The sequence below is a fragment of the Chanos chanos genome, chromosome 3 (genome assembly GCF_902362185.1).
Source record: "Chanos chanos chromosome 3, fChaCha1.1, whole genome shotgun sequence".
Lineage (NCBI taxonomy): Eukaryota > Metazoa > Chordata > Actinopteri > Gonorynchiformes > Chanidae > Chanos > Chanos chanos.
Window position 1 is genome coordinate 48,195,446 of NC_044497.1, and position 26,309 is coordinate 48,221,754.

Sequence of the window (26,309 nt, forward strand, 5' to 3'; positions counted from 1 at the left end):
CAACTGAAAAGCCTGGGGAACAGCACTATTCAACAGAGAATTATACATAAAAAGTGGTCAAAAGCTTAACAAGCCAAAGTTGTCAGAAATGCAGACTAGCACTTGAACTTGATTTCACAAAGCAATACAAGCTTAACATTGCAATGAGCCCTCTGAAGTAGTCTGATAAGACCGATCACGTTTTCTCTTCTACGTCACTCGTGACCTTTTGGACCCCTGGAATAAACAGAGGCAATGTATGAAATCTTTTAGAAATTCTGAGTAAAATGAATCAACTCTAGGGGAATGGCATGTGTTATGGCATATTCAGCAATACGTCCGTGCTGAAGCCAACCTGCAAGTGTCAAATTACTGCTGACACTTCACACTTGAGAAAGCCAGCCAGCTGTGCTTTGGTTAGTGGTACTGGTAATGATATTGAGGTCAGTAAATGTTATTTCAGATCCTGGTATAGGCTACAATTACACATATACATGTGGATACTCTAACCTATACTGTGTCAGCTCTATTGAAAAGATGCTTATTGCCTTGGTTTAATCTGTGATCTATTTTATGACCCTTCTGATGTCAAAAACGATAATGCTAATACACGTCGGTGAATGTGGAGGAATTTTATGCATGTATTCTATTTATTTATGAAAAAAATGAGATAAAGCCACATCAATAGCGAGATACAACCAAACTCTCAAATCAAAGAATTTAAGGGCTTCTTCCTCCAAGACAGGCTTCAGTTTGTATCAGTTTGGTTTACATTCATCCATGATAATGCCAATAGAAGTTTCCAGATACAGTGGACAGGAGATTACATGACCAGATCAATCAGTGGCTAAAACCTGAGTTATTCAAAGTAGTTCATTAGAAAGACCACAACAATAAACGTCAAAAATAAATTATGTATTATTAATATTTAATCTATTTGCATGACTATAGCTATGCTATATATTTATGAGACTGATGTATATATATTTATATATATCTGTATATGGTTTTATTAGTCCACTTCATAACTCTTTCTTACACACAGTTGTCTTTAATAGAGCTTGTTTTTGTTTGTTTTTATTGTGTTGCTTATAGATATGTTACATAAAAATAAAATACCTTCCTCTTTCTGCTCAGTTCAAATTCAAAGTGAGGTAACTTTACCTCTATTTTGTTCTGGTTCCACATTTTCATCAATTTTTTTTCATTTCTTCCCTTTATCATCAAATCTTTTCTTTCTTTATCCTTGTTCATCCTTTGGTTTGATCAACTGAAATTTCCATTTCTGACGTTTGACTTTTCACTTGGATGAGAGGAACTTCTGAGAGTCTTGAGGGGAAAGTTAAATAGACAATGGGTAAGACACACCATTGGATACAACAACGCCTGTGTCTGTCCCTCTTCTTCCTCCTTCTCGTCCTCCTCTTCCTGTCCTTCTGAATGAGAGCTGGTGTGACGAACTTTACAATGGGACCTCCTGCCCAATAATCTATACTGGAACCCACAGTCACGTCACAACATATCTTCATAATCTAAAAGTTTGGAGTGCTGTCGTGTTTTCCACAGGCGGTACAGACGGAAGTCAAAGTACATCTCTATCATTTCTTTGCCTAAATAAATGGGAGAAAAAAAAGAGAAGGGAACTGTATGTCAGTATTAATAAAAACATTAACCTAAAATCAGCTGGACAACTGACGAGAGTGAGCACTTTTACTTCTTAAGCTATAAAAAAAATGTGCAATTGACGTGAGAGTATTCAATCATGTATCTACGTAGACATACAATGTTTTTCAATTTATCTTCAGTGCAACTTCCAAATGCTGCTAGTTCCCTGAATAAACTGAACGATTTTATGTTCACTCAGGTTCATCTGTGCAGGGAGATAAAGTAAAAAAAAAAAACTGAAAAGGTTGCTGGATTAAACATGACCGCCTTCCGTCTATCTCAATTTCTGTCACTGCGAGAGAGCCTGGCATTTACTTAGATCTACTCCAACTAGCTTCAAAATCCCAGTGGGTCTAAAAAGAGAAATATGATAATACTAGCTGACATGAGGACACCATGAAACAGATAATGAGAGATAGAACAGCACATACCAGTATGTGAGTATGTAGGTATAAGTATTTCCAGTAAATAGATGTAAGTAAATGTCGTAAGTATATGAATTCTATAAATGTAGATGCTTTGTTTCTTGTGTGTGTGTGTGTGTGTGTGTGTGTGTGTGTATCAGCAATAAACAGCCTCACCCTGTGCGGACAGCTCCAGTGGTGACTCAAAGGCGACGGAATAAGGTCTCATCAAGTTGTTCAGTTTCTGGAACAGCTGTTGGCAAACGATAAGCCCAGACACCAATTAATCCAGTCCTGCCCTCCCATCAGTCTGCTCTCTCCCTTTCACCGAGGGAGGGCTGCATCTCAATAAAAAATAGCTTCTATGTTTTGGACACTCATAAAACCAACCATTCTTCTGAGATGGGTAACTGTGAGAGCAAGCAAGAAGAAACCTTCAAAGATAACCCCATATAGAGAATTCTCGGCGCAAGTCTCTGAACACAAAGCACAGCTTATGAAAGTGATAAATGGTTAAAACCTTCGTTCCCTGAGCTCATCCAAGAACACTAACGGTTTTCTGGGTTCTTGGTCTCTTTGTAGTGTTTTGAAAAAGGATTGGCATTGGGGAAATACATAGCTTGATGCTTTGATGTGGGGAGATTCAGGATGATAATATCTGGGTGTGCAGTGACGTTGAGCCTAAGGCTGCTCTGGTCTCTAAGGATAGAAAGTAACAAGGTCTCTGACTGAGGGCTGCGTTATCCTCATTTCAAATGCAGGCTTAAACGACATTTCTATGTAGATATCCTGTTGCAGTCTATGGAAGATTCCATCAGTGTAGTTAAGGGAGTTATGAATTTTCTACTGCAGTACAAAGGCAAAACTGCCCATGGTTACGTCTTCACCTAAATCTACTGCCACATATTTACAATCTCGCCAGTGTTCAAAAGCATCTTCAGCACACGCGGCTGTCATTTTCGAGTCGCATGTTTTCCTGCATGTTACAGGTAATGACGAACAGAAAGTCCATCACCACCATCTCAGAGGCTTACGCCGCGGCCGTCTCCATGGAAACATGCGCGTGGGATACCAGGCTAGTATGAACTGGTCCTTGAGGTAAACCCCAGGATACAGAAACATATGCCATGTGAGACATTTTACCATCAGCTAAAGTGTGAAAAATCAGAACACAGCGTGGCAACTGCTTTTCTCTCATTCACAGGCCACACTAAGTCCAGACAAAATTCTTTGAATACAAATTGATTTGGTAACCATTTCATTTCACACCATATCACAAGTGATTTGTGATATACTTCAGTTACTGTGAGTCTTACGTTGTTCGTGCGATAAGAAAGTTTGTACTTGCAAACTAGTCACTATGTCCTGCTGAGATTCATATGTACATTTATTCTTTCTATGTTATGTGCAGAGAGGTGAAGCTGGGATGTGAGCACCAAGTCAAGTTTTCAGAACAGCCCGAAGGCACAGGAGCAAGAGAGCACTTTTGGGATTACATAATATGAGTGCAAGAGTGTGTCAGACATGACAGAGACAGACAGAGGGGTGACAGAGAGAGACAGAGAAAGAGTAAGACAGAGAGAGAGAGAGAGAGAGAGCGAGAGAGAGAGAGAGAATGGCCCCTGGGAGCAGGGACAAGCATCACCACTTATACCAACAGCAGCCCTCTGGATACACTGCTATTAATGGAAACATGACTCAGGATGAGCTAATGGAGTGATACAGGTAAAGGAAGGGAGAGAGAGAGAGAGAGAGAGAGAGAGAGAGAGAGAGAGAGAGAGGCAGTCAGGGGGTAGATGTTTGTGTATGAGTATGCCTGAAAGTAATGCTTGGCATTCTGTCACTCTCTGCCTGTCACATTCTCTCTGCATAGTACATTAGAATTCCTACAGTGTATGCATAATTTTCTGTAGTATTGTGAGAAAATGGCCATGTATCAATTATTAAACCTATCAGTATTCTACGGGGATGCCTAGAGGAGGGGTACCAGGAATGATCATATTTAACCATGAGTCTAGCTATTTTTGTTCATGTGTCAGAGGTAGATAACACTGAAATGCGGTTTTCCATGTTAACCAATAGAAAACAGAAATTACTATACCTTCTCTCCATTGGGATTTCCTAAAACATAACAGCCCATGATGTGAATGAGGTTTGGCTCAGGATTCACTTTGCTCATAAACCGACTCAGCCTTTTCCAGAATCTACACACACACACACACACACACACACACACACAGAGCATTGTGAAAATGCAACCTCTTTGGCTTTTATAGTAACATATGAAGGAGTGAACAGTGTATAGAGCTTCCATTTTCACTCCATTAAGAATAAAGAGAAGAGCATTGATTTCACTCACTGGCTCATATCCTCCTCTTTTTCCACCTTGGCAAAGGTGGCCACTTTATTTTTCAAAAGATACAGATGCCCAGGTCCTCCCTACGGCACAGAAAGAGGTGTAAATACACACACACACACACACACACACACACACACACACACAAACACTCATGTGGACTTGTTTATGACTGTGCCATCCTCTGGCAATCTCACCTGACAAAATATGAGCATTCTCCAGATCTTACAGCCTCGCCTGTAGGCATTTAATCTCTTATCAATCTCCTCTACAAAAAAAAAAAACAGCGGTGAGTTCAACAGCACAGCAGTCGATACCTATTCATACCCACATAGAGAACAAGGACACACACTCTCAGCACGGGCAAACAGACTCTCTCACAATACATCGTGTGTGAATTTCTTTTATGAAACATTTTAAAAGAATCCTTGTCCCTTTTGTGTGCGTCATACAAACACCTGCTAAATGAGCGGAGGGTTAAAAATCACTTGATGTGTAAAAAAACTACAGACAAAACAAAAATAAACATGCATGGTGAAAAAAAAGAAATACAGTGCACACACAGTGACCACACACAAAAACAAGAAAACAAAAACAAACATAAACCTAACACCCCACCCCCTCAAGAACTCACAAACTGGCCGTACACAAGGTGACCACACGCATGCAAACACACACACACACACACACACACACACACACACACACACACACACACACACAGAGCCTACATCAGTACCTACCTAGAATGTCATCAAATGTGGCATGCTCATGGTCCTGAAGATAAACATATTAACAGCATTGAGAAACAAACACTAACGCTTTTGTTGTATTAAAATAAATTGTGTGTGTGTGTGTGTGTGTTTGTGTGTGTTTGTGGTTTAAAATGATATGTTAAAGTAAATGGGCTGGTGTTGAGTGGATATGATGCAAAAAATTTGCTGTTAGTTATTGTTTGTCATTGGAGGTGGCTGTGTAGATTGAGAAGAAACAATTTCTGTATGATTGGACGATCATGGAAGAATCTGCTTGTGTGCCCAGCAGATTCCATTCTGTCTCATTAATTTCCAAAGCCTCTTCAAACTGTAATTATGCGGCACTGCCTCGTGTTCGGGTTAACACTGTACTGTATATGATGGAGGAGGGAAACTTACGTAGAGAATGGGAATAATTGAAGGGTCATCCCTGCGAATGATGTTTGGGATGTATTCAGCCTTTGGGACTTTAGAAGAGATAAGCTTAAAAAAAAAAAAAGTTTAGTTGTGACTACTGGTTTTTAGTCTTTTTCTATCAATTAGGAGGACAAAACATAAAACCTATGCTTCAGTCAGTAAGTATAAACAAAGCCACGGGTTTTTTTTCCTTTTGCATTTCAAACTCACACTTGGAAAAGAGTACTACACACTAATTTCCACTCTATACATGCCTGATAAACTGTGTGTCGCTATGCGACAAGAGGGAGACTAAGATAAAGCAAACACCCATGGGAACATGATGTGCTGATTCCTCCTGGATCCCCAGCCAGGGTTAAAAAAACGAGACTGATAACTGATAATAGCTATGACATTTTCCCCGCTAAATATCATGTGCTGACAAAACAGCCTTGTTATGGTTTCTGAAAAATGTTAAACTTTTACCATTAAAATGACAAACTATACAACAGTTATATAGAGTTATATATTCGCTCTACCTGGAAGCATCTTAAGCATGGATAAGTGTAATGAGGTTGTTACTATGTGTATTTATTTCTATTAAGCAAGTAGTAGAAGACTGTTCTTCACCATAATTTTGGGGGGGATGAAGTCGTCACCCTCGCATGCCAGTCGTTCCATCTCCCTCTCCTCCTCCCAGTCCACATCATCACATCCACTTTCATCCAAAGTCCCACACGACACCTGCAGGTCCCCGCCTGGCCAAACACAGGACAGAATGAGTCCAGTCAGAACAGCATCGGACACAGAGAGAGAGAGAGAGAGAGAGAGAGGGGGAGAGAGAGAGAGAGAGAGAGAGAGAGGGGGGGGAGAGAGAGAGAGAGGGGGAGAGAGAGAGAGAGAGAGAGAGAGAGAGAGAGAGAGTGAGAGGGAGAGGGAGAGGGAGAGGGAGAGGGAGAGAGAGAGGGAGAGAGAGAGAGAAAGAGAGAGAGAAAGAGAGAGAGACAGAGAGAGCGAGAGAGAAAGAGAGAGAGAGAGAGAGAGGGAGAAAGAGAGAGTGAGAGAATGAGAGAGAGAGAGAGAGAGAGAGAGAGAGAGAGAGAGAGAGAGAGAGAGAGAGAGAGAGCATCTTACAGCAAGAATGAGAATCGTGAGGATACAAAGAAAAAGTTTGCGGCAGAGTAGCTGAGAAACATCGTAAAGTGACAGAGTAAATGGAATGACAGCTGAATGAGTGAACAGGTTTGAGAAAGGCACATTGGAAACACTATTCATGTACAAGAAAGAGAGGAGCTGGGGTTAAAAGCAAAACAGGGTTTGAAATCATTAGGACAAAAGTATTTCACACAATAAACCAACACACTTTTAGCAGAGACAGTCACATCCAGTGTAGGTGGTGAATACAGGACAAACCATACACAGAGACAATAACATGCTGACACATAGAAATCCACAGTGCGCACACACAAACCACTCAAACGCCCCCACACACACACACACACAAGTTCAGTCAATCCCAGACATCACTGTTGGGACAGATACTCACAGAGAGAAAGAGAGAGTTTCACATACTTGCAGACAGACCCATGGTCAGAGAGAGACAGACAGACAGGGTCAGAGTCAACACCAGAGACAGCAAATAGCTAAGTGCGTGTGTCTGCATGTGTGTGTGTGTGAGTGTTTGAATTTGTGTTAGATTGAGAGAGAGAGAGTGTGATTGAGTGTGTATGACTGTGTGCATGTGTGTGTGTGGGTGCATGCACGTATGCGTCCATTTGTGGATGCGCATGGCTATCTGTGTGTACGTGCGTGTGGTGGTGTGTGTGTGTGTGTGCGCACATATGTGCCTATTTGTGTATGCACATACTTATCTGTGTGTGTGTGAGTGTGTGTGGTGTGTGTGTGTGTGTGTGTGTGTGTGTGTGCGTGCGCGCACATATGTGCCTATTTGTGTATGCACATACGTATCTGTGTGTGTGTGAGTGTGTGTGTGTGTGGGTGTGTGTGTGTGTGAGTGTGTGAGAGAGAGAGAGAGAGAGAAAGAGAGCGAGTGTGGACACACAGTGTTTGTGTGTATGCGTGCGTGTGCGTGTGTGAGTGTGAGTGTGAGAGCTGACAGGTTGTGTATGTAGTGTGTAATAGAGTTTGGGTATCTATGTGTGTAAGTGGACTCACTGTCTCTAGAGTCGTGCAGAGAATCAGGCTTGACTGGGGTTGGATCACTCCAGGATCGGTTGAAGCTCTTCGCCCTGCGCTCTGCAAATGCTAGCGGAGGTGGGGAGAGATTGTCACACAGACACACACACACACACACCACACACACACACGTGTGCGTCCTTCAATGCATCCAATCCACTATATGCCCACAACAAACACACCACCAACAGACGACAGACCCTCTAAACAGAATATATACACCTCTCTCCTCTAGTGGTCCCCTCTCACTGTCTCTGAGTATCTGCCAGGAGGTAATGCCATGAAAGCATCAGTGCCAAAACACAAAAACAAACACACACACACACACACAGTCATGCGCGCGCTCACACGCACACATATACACGGTTCTGAATCCATAAATGTAATGATGTCTGAGGTGAGGGAACAACCAGCATCTTTATAAGAGCCAACACACTCACACAAAACAACAGTACTCTCACACACACACACACACACACACACACACACACACACAAACACATGCATGTACATACCCTAATCAGGCAGACTCACACTCTCACTAAAGTGACCATGCACATGCACAATAAGATCAAAGATCACAAGCAACAGTAACACTCAGAGGCACAGCAAAAATCACATAAATGAGGTTATATATATATATATATATATATATAAAACCATGTACACACACACACAAGCGCGCACACACACACACACACACACACTGACTCACTTTGTGCTTTCATTCTCCTGCTGCCCACCATTCTCAGGTGCTTCCGGAAGTTTCTGTTGAAAGGTAAAGAATGTAGAGTGGTTTTAAGAGGAAAAAAATAGAAAAAAAAGAAAGAGGAATGCAGAGAGAAGATGCAGGTAGACAGAACCGTGGGAGCAGAGGGATGATGAAAAGAGAGAGGTATAATGATGTAGATGGGAGAGGTGGTGGAGGAAAAGATAAAAAAAAAAAGGCACAAAAAAGTCAGATCATCTCGCCAGCGTAAATGTCCTCGTTATACAAGAGCAGAAAGTAATGACCCAAGATTGTGAGGGCAACAGATGAGTGTTTGAGTTTACACTGGAAATGTTCTTTATTCAGCTATGCTCTAAAGCTGAATGTATACAGGACCCTACTCTAATTTTAAACTGACACCTGGCTGATGTTCAAATGAAAAGCATAAGACCTCTAACAAAGGTAAGTTTTATTTTTATACAGATGATACTGTACACTTTTCATTTTATTGCTATTTATGACCCTGAAGGGAAGTTAGGCATGACAGTGGCGTATTTTAGTGCTCTAAATTTAATTACTGTTTCTGTTTTATTTGTTTTTATTTGTTTTATATAGTTTTATATGAAGATGAGAGGCAGGCCAAAACAAACTTTTGTAGCATCTGTCACATCTAACATCAAAACACATAACTGAGGCAAGAACAGCACACATGATTATAATCAGTGTGACAGACAGAAGACAGATATGACAGAAACAGACACAGAAATTACAGATATGGAAAGAGTTAAGGACAGAGAGGAGAAAAACAGAGGGAGTAAAAAGCAGAAGGGGAAAGAGAGAGAGAGAGAGAGAGAGAGAGAGAGAGAGAGAGAGGGAAAGAGATATCCTTGTTTCACTCAAGAGAAACACTGGTCTCAACTATAAAGCAGAGCATGACAGTCTGGCATCACAGGTCCAGTTAACTGTGGTCATCCACTCCCTGAACACTGTTCTGAAACTGCACTCACAATGCCCATACAATTCAGACACTACAATTGTTCTACTGTCCCAATGTCAATAACATATAATTGCTGTTTACAGTCTTGCTACTAATTACCACTGAGGTGATGAAATACCAGTGAGGATGAGTGCTGTAGTCACGAGTAACACATTTGTTTAACTCACATGCCCACCTGCACGGGTGCTGTGAGTGGCAGGAGCAGAGGACAGAAAAGAAGAAAAAATCTCTCTGTCCTCTTTTATGGAACAACAGACCTCCTCTCTTCTTTGTCCTTTTTTCCCTGTCTCGCCCACAAATGCCACACACACACACACACACACTCACACACTCTCACACACACACACCCTGCCTGAATAATGAAAGACTGAAAGAAAAAAAGAGAGAGAGAATGCACCCCACCCCCTCCCCATAAGATTCTAACGATGAGTCACAGAGGTGCTCTTTCTCAATTTCTTTCTTTTTTCCCTTTGACTTTCTCTCTCTCTCTCTCTCTCTCTCTCTCTTATTCTGTGAACATTCAGACAACGGGATGTTTAACTGCTGACCACTCTGTCGCCTCATCATTAATCAGCCTCTCGTCCATGTCACAATGACCTTCCCTTCGCTGCGGCTAAGCATTCTGGGACACGTCTGCCTGACGGCTCCGGTCTGTTCTTGTCCGACGTGACCTCATCACGGATAATCACTGTCGCTATCACCCTCCTCCTGTTCCAGCTCTTTAGATTACGCAATAATCTCACTACCTTTGCTTGCCTTGGCCTCCTTCCTCTTTTTATGAATGATTTCAGTGTGTAATTTGCCTCTTCACACAGTCTCTTCTCAGTAACAGTTCACGATGCATGGAACAAAGCCCCCGCAAATCAGCATCCACGCCATCAGTTCGCGAGACATCGAGCATTCAGTCATGTTATTTCAATTCAGTTTTTTTTCCATCACCAGGAATCACCTCAAATGATATCTGTTCAACTATCAATAAAATTTATTCATTTGCAGGAGCAATCCATAAATCCATAAAACATGGAGCACATCCAACTTCTTTGTTCCTGCTTGACTGCTCATTCACAAAAACACTGAAACCACAAAAACCACTTTCCAGTTCATATTTAATACGAACCCCCCCCCCCAGAACCAAACCTGACAGACCGTGCTTGTGATTATGTTATCAATACGGCAGTGAATACAGAACTATCATTTGATCACTTATGAGCTGTCTGATTTCCAAAATAAAATATACAGTTGTAGATTAATAAGATTAAGCAGATATATTTCCATTCAGTTCACACAATTAGTTCCATGCCCATTTCATGAACAAATCAGGTACATTTGTACATATGTAGTTTGGAAGTGTTTTCTGTCTCAGTTACTTGGTGTTCTGCTGCTCTGCATTTTAATAAAGGCCTGCATAAGCACACCTGACTCAAATCCTCACTAATCATCAAACATTTAGTTCACTGAACCAGGCTAATTAGTGTTGGGTAAGAGCAAATCTTTTGCAGTCTTATGCGACTCCAGGGCTAGAGTTAAGGCTGTTAACTACTGTATATAGTATAGTATTTTAAATCTATAGGGATAAAACCTCCTTAAAATATATATTAACACAGGTGAAATAAAATGGTACTTAAACATATAACAAGAGATATTAATAAACACAACCCCAATGTAACCAAACTTAGGTTGTGCACACAACATTTCAGTGTACTAAAACTAATCTACAAGGACCACTGGTCATGGCCTAGCAGTTGTTACTGATCAGCATAAAGCTGTCATTGCCTTTTGAGCCAGTCTTCCCTCATGTATAAAAGGGGACAAAGGAGAGGCTACACAGCACAGGTCTAGCCAGGGACGTGGTACCTCTGGATGACGGCAGCCGACTCCAGTTCCCTGTTTCTCCTCTTTTTTTCGGCAAGACCTCGGAAAGCCCTGCCGAGATGTAGTACAACATTAACGTAGAGACGTTGAAGGCTAGCTGCATATGAAGCATTAGCATTACAGATTAGCGTTAGGGAGTATCTGCAGCGACCAGGTCTCAGGGTTTAGCATTGAGGATTAGTTTAGGTGATTAGCACTAGGTTAGCAAATAAAAAGTTTGCGGTTTTGGGTAAATACAAGGGTTAGCTCACTGAAGCTAGGTCTGGGTTAACACAAGGATTAGTCACAGGGTTGCAAGGTTGTCTTCAGTAGGTGTAAATTGAGGTCTTGTCACTGGACCTGGCTTAAGAATGGGCTAAACCAGGGTATCTAAGTGGATTAGTTAAACTGTCACACAAGCACTGATTTGGATAAAATTACGATCAGCTGAGGGATGCACAGTTATGTTCCTCACACCATTTTTAATTTGTTACAAAAGCACCATTGGCAAATATAATCTATCAAATGTAATTTGGCAGTAGAACTGCTGTGGTGAAACCTCTTCTAACTGTAGTAATTGTTTTGTTTCCTCTGTGATATGACCAACATCAGATCCACCCACTGTATTTTCGTTTAACATCTATGGATGGTCTTGGTCTGTGCAGCAGCTAATTGTTGTTCTAAAACACACAAATATTCATGTCTACTGTGCTCTAACATTAGGTTCTAGTTTGTGATGCTGAATTTTCAAATTAACCATGATCTTTCCCTGCACCTTTCATACCATCATTGTGGTATGGCATCCCACAAATCCAATACTGTCTGATGCGGCAAGGAAAAAAGAATACTGCTTACTGTTTTATTACTGTTTTAAATAATGCCAAACTATGTGTTTGTCCAAAGTCACAAGGATGCATAGATAGATACAAAATATAGATCCAAAATGAGAAGAACCCCCCCCCCCAAAAACAGTTATTTGACTCACTACAGCAGAACAGTAAGCCTCTCTGTCCATTTTAGTTATGCCTAAATGGTATCCCTCCTTAAGACCTCCCGTATCTGATTCCTCGGCTACCAAGGACATCAGTGTTCTCTCCTGTGCTTCTCTGTCCTTTACCTTCAGCACTAACACTTTCCACTGTAACTTCAAACACTCGGCCCTTCATAAATCAGGCTAGGGTTAGAGGGTTAGGAGGTGGTGACCAGGGTAATGGGATAAAGAGGGAAAAGGGGAGATAGCAATACACATGATACAAAGGTGCCACCTCTGTATCAGTAACAGGGTTGATGAGCAAAAAGGTTACTCACGATATTCTGCGGACCAAAGTGAGAGGACACACATAGAAAAAAAAAAAAAAGGGAGAGAGAGAGAGAAACATGGCACTTCAATAACAACTATGATTCTTCATGAAAAAGGTGGTATCTGTATGTGCGTGTGAAGTGGGTGTTAAGTCACTGAGTCACTTTGACAGTATGACTGGATCAATGTCATCAAAAAGTGTTTGTAGTAAGAACACTTGCAATGCCATTTGTTGGTTTAGTCACACTAACAGTTACGTTACAGGAAATGCTGATGACTGTTGAATGTGTTTGTATGTATTTGTATGTGTGTGCTTGGACATGTGTGTGCGTATGTGCATGTGTGTGAGAAAGAGAGAGAGAGAGTTAATGAAATACTCACGCCTGGATGGTTGTGGTAGCAGTATGAAAGCTGAGCATATTCTCTTTGGGGTACCAGTTGCTATCTTCTGTAGGATAGAGACAGGATGAAATATGATATGAATAGGTGTAAACAGGCATACTGTTATTGTATTTTTCTATATAAGTGTGTAGTTTCTCACGGTCACAGATTCAGAGACAAACACACAAACATTTGTCCACTTCACAGAAGGTCGAGAGGGAGACACAAAGAGACAGAAAAGAGAAGAAATGAGACGTGGGAAAAACAGACCACAGCACATCCAACAAAACCCCCGTTTGTTAGTTAGCCCCTCTCCCTTTCTTGTAGCACATCTCCTCTCTGTTTTTTTTTTCTGTCCTCTCCTTCTCTCCCTCTCACCTCTCTCTAGCCCAGTCACCCGGTCCACACTGCACATCCTCTCTAGCCGTCTGTGCTGCTTGCCTGCATCACGGGAGCTGCTCTCCAGGTCCAAAGAACCCTGGCTGCGAGAGGGAGCCCCCGCACAAGAATCACAGGTCAGGCTGCAATCCCTGCCCTCACCCCAGCCTCGGATGTTGTGGGCACTGACGGAGCTCTGAAGAGGCTGGGACAAGTGGTGGTGATGGTGGTGGTGGGTAGCGGCATGGTGATGATGGGTGGATGTGCCACCACCTCCTCCTCCTCCTCCTCCACCTCCTCCTCCGCTGTTCCCAGGGTTGTTGTGTTGTTGGTTGCTGACAGTGCTGCTCCCTCCGCCTGGGTTGCCATGGTGGTGGTTGCTGTGGTGATGGTTGGCATGGTGGCGGCGGTGGTGCTGGGTGGGTGAGGAAGAGCTGGAGTTGGTGCAAGGTGAAGTGGAGGGCTGGGTCAGGTTCTGATGCTGGGGGTTCTCCCTGGCTCCCTTTAAAACCTCCAGCTCCAGGCTCTCCTTGCTTCCTCGACCCGCTCCTAGCATGCCGCCCTCCCCGGTGATGGTGTAGACCCGTGCAGGCTGCAAGGCACACTCCACACACTTCTGCTGGTCTTCTTCCGCCGAGAAGCTGCGTTCCAAGGAGAGTCGGGTCTTGGAGGAAGTGGACGGGGGTGGTGGCTGTAGCAGACCCAGGGGAGAGTTGATCAGAGTGGACTCTGGGCTCCCAGTGGAGCCCTGAAGAGGGCAACTGCTATGGAGGTTGTTGTTCTGGGCACAGCTGCTGTCTGGGGAGTCAGAGTCGTGGCCAACAAAGGCGTCAGATAGTAAGCGATCTTTAATGAGAGACAGACATAGAGGGAGAGAGAGAGAGAGAGACAGAGGCAGAGAGAAAGAGAGAGAGAAAGAAAATGAAGCAACATTTATATTATCTATGGTATATCACTGAACCACTGCAGGCTGAAGAAAGACAAGATGATGGTGAGGGAATAAAAAGAAAAGCAAGGCTGGGCTACTGACCTGATCCGTTTCGGTTCTCTGGATCAGTGTGAAGATAATCTCCAAAAGCTCGGGCTGCTCTATAGCAAGAAACACAAGACCCTGACAGTGACTTTACAGCACTCAACGTTTTTTAAATCTCAAAAACGTCCTATTCATTCAACTCAGCTTCCTCGGCAAATTACATTCATAGTAAACAAGCAAACAAACAAACAAACAAACAAACAAAAACGTACAAAAGACTGCGGCACCTTACCAAAGGGTCAAGAGAACGTTATTCTCCTGTGAAAAAAATTACACCTTGTCTTTAGACTTGAAAAAAAAAAACAAATCCATCTCTTTCAGTTACTATACTCCTAAGTCTTCGCGTCAAAATTATTCACAGTTTGTATTTTGAGATGACAGGGGCAGTGCACGTTATGTGACTTCAGCCTCTTACTCTTGCTGGGTAAGCTGACATGAGTCCAAGGCGAAAGATAAACGGTTTAAGGAAGGATAACTGAGTGAGCAGTGATAAGTGCACAGCATAGGGAAAGAGAGTTTGAGGAGGTGGACTTGATTTCATATATAAAAATTTAAAAATATAAATCTACTTTTAATTATGCAGTGACTGGGGGAAGTGACTGATATCTATGTGGCTCCACGTGACTCTTCTTCAAACAAGGTTGAGGAGCCAGTGCAGACAGCGCTAAAGTCAGTGCCTGCTTTGTAGGTCTGTGCCACCCACAGATTCACATGTAGCATTTTTATCTCCCTACTCCAGACAAGAGAGAGAGAGAGAGAGAAAGATTAGGCTGACTCATTTTCATCTTTGACTCAACATGTTTTGCCTGCTCTGTGTGTGTGTGTGTGTGTGTGTGTGTGTGTGTGTGTGTGTGTGAGTGTGTGTGTGTGAGTATGTGTGTATGCAAATTATCGGTCTCTTAAGTACACTCTCTACAGAAGCCGACAGACCCTGTTACACAATGACTACACTGCGTTAATTGGTGAGAGTGTGAGCAAGAGAGAGAATGAGGGAAAAAAAAGGAGGACTTTGTGAAACTGATGCCACTGTAATCACTGAGGAACTGTGTCCCTGGTGGCTTACCGTAGACAGTGAGAACCAAAGAGAAAAGAAAGAGAACCGTAATTAGTTTGGCCCTGAAGGGGCATCAGTACCAACCATCTATCGCAGCTCTAAGAGTCTTGGGAAATGACTTAGCATATCTGAAACTCTTCTGACTGGAGGACATCTACATACGGCTTAGAGTGGAACCTTTGATTGACAGGTTTCACTGTGAGCAGCCTTCTTAATAATGGTGCAAAATGACGGACAGACTATTAAATAGACACAAAGCAGCAATTTAGGAGTTATGATTAGTGAGCCTCGTGTGGATTTGCTAAAAAATTCAATAACCAAATGAGAGATGATTATTATCCTCATGGTCTTGCTGTAAAGGCTAGAGTGAGTCACCACAATTTAGGAGGCACTGCTGCATTTGAAGAAGACTTTAAGCTACTAGATGATCCTTTTAGTATGTGAAATCATTTTCTCTGTGCCTGTCTTTCAGAGCATGATGAGGGCAAGACCCACACACATGCACAACCACATACGCTCAACACACTGACTGACACACACCAGTGCACATAATTACTCTTTCTCTCTCTCTCTCTCTCTCTCTCTCTCTCTCTCTCTCTCTCTCTCACACACACACACATACAAACGCACCTGCATGAGTTCACATGCACAGACAAATGCACACGCCACATTTATGAGAAACCACAAGGACAACGCGATTATGCTCCTCAACTCTATAACCTCCTTGCTCCATATGTCATCACACAAAAACACACACACACACACACACACACACACAGTTGGAACTCTCTACAGGTTTGTCCCAGTAGACCTTGTGCTCCCAGCTATTCAGATGTGATGTACTGGAATGTAATTGCAGCACTAGACCCATCGCACTAGAGGCCTGCACACATGACAGCACTCTCAATTATTAAATTCGAGCCAACACATGTTTCCTAAAGCTCCTGCTCTCCCTCTGCTTACCATAAGAAGTGCTCACCTCCTTCAAAACACTAAGTCTCGGCCAAATCAGAGGAGGTGCTCATCCAACCCTGGAATCTAGTCACGGTAAAGGACAATTTTGCGTCCGAGGTTCAGCTAGAATCGTGCCCAGCCAGAAGAACTCTGTGGAATTATAAACAGTCAGACAAATGTCAGATTGTCTGTCATTCTTTCATTACATCTTCAGCTTGCTTTTGTTCCACGCTATTCTACCTCACAACAAAATCTCCCCCAGTGAATCATGGGACTAAACAGCTAAAGTGGGCTAGTTGGAATGTGTAACTACACCATATCGTCCAAAGGGTCAGATACCTCACTTTTGATTGTTCTTCATTTAGATTTTCTCAGCACTGATTAGGAACCACAGGATGTGGTAGGCTGGGGAGCAGTTAAGCATTAATAAAACATTAGGTAGAATAGGGCAGCCTAGGTGAGTGAGTCTTTACTTCTCGGAGAGGGGGGGCGGGACGGCTGGTCTTAGCCTGGAACTTAATGGTCGGTGATCACAGGACTGCTGGGAAGCAGACTGGGAGAGGGAGCTTGTCACTGGGATAACTGGAAAAAGCAGGAGGAAGAAAATGTGTGAACAGCATTTGCTGAGGGAGAAATACAGGCATGCTCCCGGCCATGTGACTGAAGCAAATGGGGCAGGGTGAGGGATGAAAATGTGTGTGTGTGTGTGTGTGTGTGTGTGTGCGTGCGTGTTCGTGTTTATGTGTGTGTGTGCACGCGTGTTTGTGAGTGTGAGAGGATCTCAAAGGGAGACAAGTCAATGGGGAAAAATGAGGAAGATGAAAGATGGAAGCAGGACGGGTGATTAAAACATGAAACATGGAGAGTAAGAAGAAGGATGTTGCGTGCAGTGTGGGAAATTGATATGACAGCATCTTGCCAGAATGGAAGAATCTGTTGTTGCTAACAATGAAAACCTCTGCATACAGCTAAGAGGGAACTACAGGCTAAGATTAAAATATGACAAGATGTGTCACATTTGGGCACAGATGAAAAACAACACTGGCATAAATACTCCACTCTAAACTCTATGCGCAGTGAGTTTTTAGGAAGTGCACTTTTGGTATGAGCATGAGAATGGGGTCTGTGTTAGGTAGTATGTAAATAAGAACAGTTATGAAGGTATGAGAAGCACCCTGAACATTCATACCTTCAGTCTGACTGAGTGTAAACAGCGATGACTTTACATAGAAATCACCTGAAGACAGCTAATCTGTACAAAAGCAACAGCCACATTAGGAGATAAGAGCACTTTTACTACACATCTAAAATACGGTGAAGCTGTGCCCTGCCAGTTTTCAAAGACTCCCTTCTCTCTCTCTCGCTCTCTCTCTCTCTCTTGTCTCAGTAAGAACGCACTAGAATGCAACATGGATCACAAATCCTCTTTGTAGAGATCTTTCCTCCTGAGGGACTTTGTTTCAGTCCTAATCTGACACTTCTTTAATAGTCAGATGCTCCTACTGACCTTAATTAGCTGAGTCTGGTTTGTTGCACTGAATTGAATCAAAATGCTGCAGGTAGGTAGTTGTCAAGGAGAAGAATTGGCAGCGAGCGTTGGCACTTCCACCCAACCTGTACTTTATCAGGCGATCTGTCTTTCTCTTCTCCCCTCTGTGCGGAGTTTCTGACTTTAGCTGAATAGTTTCCCTTAAGTATCACTTAGAGGACAAAGAGCCAGACAACCTTTGAAAAGGCCATCAGTTTACTGGCCAGACTCCCGGCTCTCCCTCGGGCTCTTGCAGATGTTCCCATTATGGGACAAATATTCGCTATTCATACTGAGTTTAGAGAAACCATCATTCAAAAATCTCTCTGTTATTCGCGTAATTTCTTGATACAATCCTTCTTTAATGCATTAAAGTAATAATCTTTGGCCGTCGCTCATTTATTCATTTCCTGGACGAAATTCCGTTTGTAACGGTGTGCCCACTTGAAACCTCTAATAGCATGTTTGTGTAGGATTTGTTTACTGTGACTGTGAAACCTTCCCTAAGAACTGAGCGCAGATTAAAATGTCACCTTCTCTCGGGTCTCTCCTCGCCACAGACTGGCTTAATGACGTCTGTAATTATCAATCGCCTACAATAGGCACTCATGCACATAGTGGCAGTGTCAAAGGCGTAATCGCAGAGTGTAAAAAGCCACCCTGAAATTTGTATCATCACATGCAATCAGCCTCATTACAGCAGCCGCTCTAATCTCTAACAGATAGTGATAAAGAGACAAGGGTTTAAGCAGCAGAAGGCAGAGATTCCACATCACTTTTGTAGATTCACACAGCTTCATTTCACACTATATATAAATACATACATACATACATACATACATATATATACACACACACACACACACACACACACACACACATATATATACATACATACATACATACATATATATATATACACATACACACACTGTATATACTGTATATACATAGAGAGAAAGAGAGAAAGAGAGAAAGAGAGAGGGGGGGGTGGAGAGGATTTTCTGTATTTAGTTTCATATCTGGAAAATCTCTGGTATTTCTGGAATGTTCTGAGAGTAGCAGCTTCAATTTTCAAGAATTTCAAAGACTACCTCGAGGAAATACCAACAAGATGTATAAAAATCTATCAATTTGCCACTTTTGTATTAAAAATGAATGCCTGAGTCATATCCAATATGGTTAACGGTGTAACGGGAGAGAGGCTCTTGACCAGTGCTAGCAATCTGTCAAACAGCTCCTCAATAGCCAAGTCTTTTTTAGACACAACCAGGTAGCACTGAGATCAAAAAGAAAAATCTATTCAGTCATTTCAGTGATGAGAAAAGTGCATAGTCAGAGGAGTATCTATTTTCACTCATACTTCACTCTCAAACGAGATTCTTAGTGGTTGGAGACAAGAGAAAGAACTTGTCCAAAGAGTGCAATGTTTTAAAATGTCAAGTGTAACATATTAGACCGTCTTACCGCACTGTTTTAGGCACTCGTGGCAACACAAACAAAAATTCTGCAGCTTTCATGTCAGCTGCCTGTAAGAAAAAAAAAAAGTAGCAGTAGGATTATGTGCATTGCTGAGATCTGAGCTCCACTCTTTCGCTGTGTGTCTTCTCTACCTCCCAACTGCTCATAGCCAGCAGCATTAAGTGCAAAGAGCTGTTTCCTTAGGGACAACATGAAAAACAGTTCTATCACCATATACACATTCTACGGTCTTCCGGAATGATCCACAGGGCCCTGCAGACCAAAACCGTCTTCTCTCAAACCGTCTGCTTTGTTTATTTAAGCTCTATGCCTGATCGAATTTTTTATGTGCAGATATTGGAAAAATTGAAACATTCCGTGTTTCACTTGACAACTCAGTGATTTCCAATCGGTGACTGAAAACAAGGTGATGGCCTTTATAATGTAACACATTCAGATTTCACTGCCGGGCCATTTACAGCACTCAACCAGCACTGGCTTTCACGCGTTCCATCCTGAACACTCGATCTCTCAATCTGTCAGCGTTTCACCTTCACTTTGCTGCCAATGCTTCACCTTCCTTCTAGCTAGCTACAACTCAACAAATAGGATAACAAATAGCCCAGGAACAGCATGTGTATTTGTCTGTGCGTGTGCATTTGTCTGTGTGTGTATGTGTGTGTGTGTGTGTGCGTGTGTGCGTGTGTGTGTTTGTGTGTGTGTGTATTTGCATGACTGAATGCTGAGTCAAATCTAACAATTTGGCCTCTTGTGCATCACCTACAATAAAATGCATAAGTGTGAGAAGATCAAGTGACAACCAATGACTCAGCCTCTCAGGAAACAATGCAGCTTGAATGGGCTTTAAGCGCCTCAGCGTAAGGTCACAAGTTCTCCCTTGACACCACAAACATACCGACCCGCTCCACCACCTGACCCACTGTTCCCCAAAAATCCACCATCCGACGTGTATGAGTCAGACAGGGGATTCGGCACGGGGGAATAAACAGGGTGGCTCTCATCCATCATTCGGAGAGAAAATGGGATGGCGGAGAAGAGAGCAAGGAGGATGCAGCAGGCTCAGAAAACAGCAAACAACCGCCCCCCCTCCCTCCCTCCCTCCCTCCCTCCCAGTCAGCTCTCTAGAGTATGTTCAATTCCACACTACAGGTTTCAAGGGAAGTGGAACATTGTGCATGTGTTGGGGATGAATACTTGTGATAAAACAGGGGGGGGGGGGGGAGTGGAGGAGACTGCCGAGTGGAAAAAAAAAGATGGATTTGTAATGCAGAGAGCAAACCGTAGAACTGCAGAGTCCTCCCTGCCCTTTAACTAGTCTGGTGTGGGCAGAGTTACTGTTAACCCTCTATGTGTTTGTCATAAGAGCATAAGCCACCCACAGACCCTCACAGCATTTTAATAGCTTTCTGTGGTCAAGGTCCCAAGTGGGAGTATGAGCAGAAGCCAATATTTTTGGTTGTTGTTTTCACAAATATGTTTCTGTTCTGTTTGCTCTGAGTACAAATTTGCACTCCCATATGTTGTATGCTGAAAGAGTGAAAATACTATAAATACTATCTTAAATAGTGGTTTCAACAGTATTATTTTCTGATTCTCTGTCTGTCTCTCACATATGCATTCAAAACACACAGACACATACAGAGAGAGACACAGATAAACAGACAGACAGACAGACAGACAGAGACAGAGATTAGTTGAAACTAGTGTTCTGTGCTTAAAATTCATTGTCTTAGTTTGAGGATGATAGGTTCACCTTGAAGTACTATTCGAGTAAAAATTTGTAATATTAGGACCTTGCGTACGGTGAAGACCAGACAACTTTGTAAATGATGTAAAGGAAAACAAAATCTTGCTGTCAGACAAATTATGTTAACTAGTCAGCAAGCCTGGATTTAACTGTGCTTGCTCTCTCATAAGCTGCCTTAAGCTAGGCGCCACCAGCTGTAAAGGAAATGAGGTATCACGCTATGTGATATGTGGATGTTTATTTTCATATTCATGGTGGTAACTACAGCAGTTGTTCTGTGAGAGTCACAACATGTGTGTGTGTGTGAGTGTGTTTTTCATGCCCTAAATGTACTCTGAATATTTCACATATGGAGGTGTCTGGCTGTTAAGGATTTCCTCTTTGCATCAGCTACTGTATTAGAATTCAGCATGCAGAGCAATGTGTCCAGAGAGTCATGCCAAGCATACAGAACAGGGACACAGTCACACACACAGACCTCTCATGTTCACACACTCGGGTGAGAGCCAGCTCATATTCGGAGATCGAGGCCAGATGATGGATGTGTGCAGGACTGGGATGATACCAGCATTCAGATGCCAAGGACATTTCCTTGACCTCCATAAACTAGAATGCCATTTCCACAGTCTAGTTACTCTATTACTCTCCTCAACAATTATTTTCCCTTTATGAATTACACAATGTATTGCAACCCTAATCAAGTTTTGCTGTGACTCAAGACAGTTTTCATGGACAATTACCAATAAATAACCTCAAACATCTAAAATTCTGCTCCTGATACACTGCTCAGTAATCAGCGTAACCTCTCAAACCCACTACCATGCAAACAGAGCTCAGCAAATATTAATCCACGATCCATAAAAGACAATTTTAACAGTTAAAGGGATCTGGAGTTAAAATGATATAACAACCCATTACAGACAGTTCTTTAGAAGGACAGCTCTGCAGTTTAACGTGACGTACTGTGGACGAATGATATAAAATGTAACGTTTCTCTCTTCGTTAACAAGACTATGTGGCCTGGCAGTCCGCCAAGATTACGGATGCACATTCTCTTAGGAGTAAATCTTTCAAATCGTTTAAGGACATTCAGTGGTTTCCTTTAACGGGGGAAATAATTCACCCTGACGCATGATCACCAGAGGCGTCTGAGGTCGATCGCTAATTGATTAATTGATAGATTTAATTCTCAATCGTATGGTGTTAGTACATAACTAAAGAAGAGCTGCCAGGTGCAATAGTTGTAATCTCAAAGAGAGATTTGTGAACCATTTACTTATTACACAATGCTTAATACTCTAATCCAGTGTAACAAACTCACCTGAAATGGCACATCAGCAATACACTGGCAAGAGCCCCATGTTGCATGGTTCCCAGACATAAACTCACAATACGCATTAAAATATATGCTGCTCTCCGAATCAGTTAACATTGTTTTCACAGTTTTTTAGGCGCGCATCACAGATGTGTAAATAGAGCTCTCTCTGTAACGCATTCCCAGCACGTCAGTTTAGTGTCTGGGCTCGAACTATTTAACCTGTTTGAAAACTGATAAACTAATAAACTTATTCACTCTTAAAAATGCGATTGTTAATCAAGCAGAGCAGCCCCTCCGCAGAGGCAGGGTACTTGATACACCCCACAACTGCACATTGGATTTCGACTGAAAAAACTGTCCCAGTGAAAGCGCATCAGGGACAGTTGTGGCATTAAGAAGAGTAACCATCACCTACACTGAGGATTTTAGGTTTTAGGGATTTTTCCCCATACAAGAGACTTATCCCATACGGGACGCAGGTGATGTGACATCACTCAGTAAAGAGGTGTAGCGGAACACTTCTTCATCGTAAAGGATGAAGGCTGGATAGATATAGACACAAACACACTAACAGCTTATCAGTATATAAGACAAATGTAGGAATAGAAGGTAGTTTGTCCTGTGTATATCGGAGCAATTCGGACCTGTCCTTGGTGCAAAAAGGGGGGCGGTGTGGTAATGTTTCCTGCGCCGTTTTGTAACTTCAGGGTACATCGAGTATCCAACATGTATGAGTTCACGGGGATGGAGATACTGGGCTATGCGCTGGCATGCCAAAAAAACGGTTCTCCGCAGACTGGTTAAACGGTGGATTACTCACCTAACTTTTGCTGCCACTGACGATATGGCATCGTTTCTTATATTCTTCCTTTTGGACACGGCAGTTCCCATGCTGGCATGGAAACAACGCTGGCAAGAAAACAGCTCATTCCAAAGGTCAGAATTCAGAGAAATGCATAGAAATTTTGGTGCCTGCGAAAGAAAACTACAGTCTCTCAAATCCTCTTCGTTCAGAATGTGCGACAAAGAAGCTTGTTAAGATCACTTGTGTTCCTGCGGTATTGTCGTCGAGGGCTGAGGAGAGGATGCCGTTATCTGCCTTAGCTGTGACCGGAGAGTACGTGCAGGCAACGGTAGTGTGCTGTCAACTAGTTGAAAAGGAAAAAATACCCACAGACACGCTCTTCTCTTCATTGATGTGCAAGGCAAAGGTGGGAGGGAGCGTGTGTGAGTGTATGTGTGTGTGTGTGTCAGGGGAATTCACATCAGACAGGAAACACAGTAGATCCATATATGGAGTGGCCACTCCCCCAAGTTGCCACCCATTCGCACGTATTCAAGTAGAGTCCATGAGGTGAGGGATGAGACGCGCAGAATGAATCCACAAAGGAATGTTCAGGTAGGCAGAAAGAGGGCATTAGCGCCCGAGACATAAGACATAGATCAGGCGAGCAAATGGTGAAGTGAGTTAATCATGCAGTTAATATCAAACGTTGAATTACTGTATGACGTGCCACGTTCTCTTTAGATCAACGTTATGTCAATGTATTTAAGTTTTGATCATGCACCTACTTAAAGCATTCTGCATTCGTTCCATTGCAGTGCAGTGCTTCTGAGTGGCTGTGGCTGTGATAAACATAAAGAAGCATACACATGCATACACACACACACACAGACACACACACAGACACGCACATGCACAAAGTGTGTGTGTGTGTGTGTGATAGAGAGAGAGAGAGAGAGAGAGAGAGAGAGAGAGAGAGAGGATCAAACAGAGGATCAACCTATCATAAACCTGCTGATACACATGATTAAAAACAGGTCAACCTTGAAGAATAGAGGGTCTTTCTTTTCTCAGTATGTCTGAGTTTGTCTGTGTCTACTTGAGGCTATCAACCCAGACCCCCCCCCCCCCCCCCAACCCACCCCACCCTCCCGCTCCCTAACACATGCAACATGGGACCGTGACAGAGAAAGGGAGAAAGTGAGAGAGGCACAGAAGACAAAAGGATGGAAATCGATGAGTAAAACAAAGCTGTATCTCGGCCAACTGTGGCGAATGCTGTTAAAAAGTAAATAATTCTGGGTGGCTCTGAGGCGTGTGTGTGCAGAGAGAGACTGCAGATGAAGGGAGTAGGGTAGAACTGGAGGGATGGCTGAAATAGCAGCAAGGCTCCACACACTGAGTAGTGCAGCAGTGATTTAATACACACACACACACACACACACACACACACACAAAGCTAAAGGCACTGTGTTTATGAGCAAGCATATGATGATTATCTGAGTAAGTGAAGCTGAAAAAGTCCATTGAAAGTAAACATTGGGAAAAAGATGAACATTAATTTGGTTTAGTTTTATTGCATGGAATCATTTATAACATTTACCAAGTACATATGGTATTTTTGGAAAAATTCAAAGTCTAAAGTCCTGCATTGTGGTCAATATATTTAGAATGAATTTTGTGAAGTGGGAGAGGGAAAGAGAGGGAGGAGCTTATGAAGGAATGAAACAAGTGAATTCTGAAAATGGTCAGAAGAGGCATTTCTGTATATAAAGCAGTGGAAGTGTGTTTTTAAAACATGGCGGTCACCTTCGACGCACAATCGTTTGCTTTTAATGTGTCAAATAGTTAATCAATAAATAAGTCTGAACTGAAACACCAGGCTAATACTCTCTCTCTCTCTCTCTCATCTGCTTTTGTTCACTCTCACTCTCTCTTTTTTTCTTTCTCATGTGAACACACACACACACACACACAAACACGCATACACACACACAGACATTGAAAAGCTGGGCACATTACTGGAGGGGGAAAGCAACTGTTCTCATTTCTCATTGCCTGCTGTTCTGCCAAACTACAGCGCCATCCTTAACAAACATTGCCACAAGGTCAGCCAATCCATATTCATCTAATCATTCTACTCCTGCATTAGTAATGTGTCTCCTCTTCAAAGCACAAAATGGCCCAAATAATCCACTGTATAAATGCACTGTATTTATACTGTCAAAGCCTGCACAGCTTGTAACAAATGTTTGAAAACTGGTAGGAGATCTGTGTGCGACCTGTCAATTATCTATGTTTTGCTAATTGCAGCAGACAACAGATCAGGTGAGGCAAATTAATGACTTTAGTTAAATAGAGAAATAATCAGCAGTTAAGTTAATGCAAACCAAAACAAACAGAGGATGTAATTCAATATGTCAGGTAATTTTCAGATTTTCAGCACACCAGAAACCTGCTATTGATTAGGTTTGGTTTTATTTCTCTTTCTCTCTCTCTCTCTCTCTCTCTCTCTCTCTCTCTCTCTCTCTCTCCCTCCCCGCACGCACACTCTCTCTCTCTCTCTCTCGCTCTCTCTCTCTCTCTCTCTCTCTCTCTCCCTCTCTGTCTCTGTCTTTCATGGCTGAATGATGCCAGTGTTGCTATCTGAAAAGAAATGGGTTGAGGGGGAGGCCTTGTTTTCCATAGGGAGGACAGAATTTTGATTAAGAGTGGTTGGTGTCAGTTCTGTAATGATGGTATACTGCTGATGTGCTGACTGTTCTTTCTACCTTCTGTTCCTCTTTATCATTCTCTCTCTCTGTCTGTCTCTCTCTCTCTCTCTCTCTCACATAAAATTCATGTGGAGATGTAACAGATCACATGGTCATGTGAAAAATGCACTGATTGGGCCAGTTTAATGGCAGGATGTATGATTTCAGTAGGAGACTCGGTGCCCTTCGTCCCTGCAGGTGTAAATGGGGAGGGAGGGAGAGCTGAGACAGCAGCTGCTGGCTTTGGGAGGTGAGAAGATGTGTGAATAGACTGACTCATAATGATCAT

At 42.6% G+C, this 26,309-nt stretch overlaps 1 protein-coding gene across 1 annotated transcript; it reads right to left on the reverse strand.

Moving 5' to 3' along the window:
* Positions 1-1,491: 1,491 nt before the first annotated feature.
* nsmfa (NMDA receptor synaptonuclear signaling and neuronal migration factor a) lies at positions 1,492-23,374 on the reverse strand. The gene is made up of 15 exons (XM_030769634.1): positions 23,304-23,374; positions 14,398-14,456; positions 13,368-14,213; positions 12,990-13,056; positions 12,617-12,622; positions 8,467-8,519; positions 7,731-7,820; positions 6,186-6,313; positions 5,559-5,642; positions 5,148-5,181; positions 4,602-4,672; positions 4,408-4,487; positions 4,150-4,252; positions 2,226-2,301; positions 1,492-1,589 (listed from the first exon to the last, which is right to left on the reverse strand). The coding sequence occupies exons 1-15, from the start codon at positions 23,372-23,374 to the stop codon at positions 1,492-1,494; spliced, it is 1,866 nt and encodes a 621-aa protein (XP_030625494.1).
* Between the last annotated feature and the right edge of the window lie 2,935 nt (positions 23,375-26,309).

What these genes read in the sequence shown, in the direction of transcription:
- nsmfa (XM_030769634.1), bottom strand. Translation starts at nt 23,374, where the DNA reads ATGGGAACTGCCGTGTCCAAAAGGAAGAATATAAGAAACGATGCCATA. An exon ending in AGAGAACCGAAACGGATCAG is followed by an intron (nt 14,214 to 14,397) that starts GTCAGTAGCCCA and finishes CTCTCATTAAAG; the next exon opens with ATCGCTTACTATCTGACGCC. An exon ending in GGTGACTGGGCTAGAGAGAG is followed by an intron (nt 13,057 to 13,367) that starts GTGAGAGGGAGA and finishes TCTATCCTACAG; the next exon opens with AAGATAGCAACTGGTACCCC.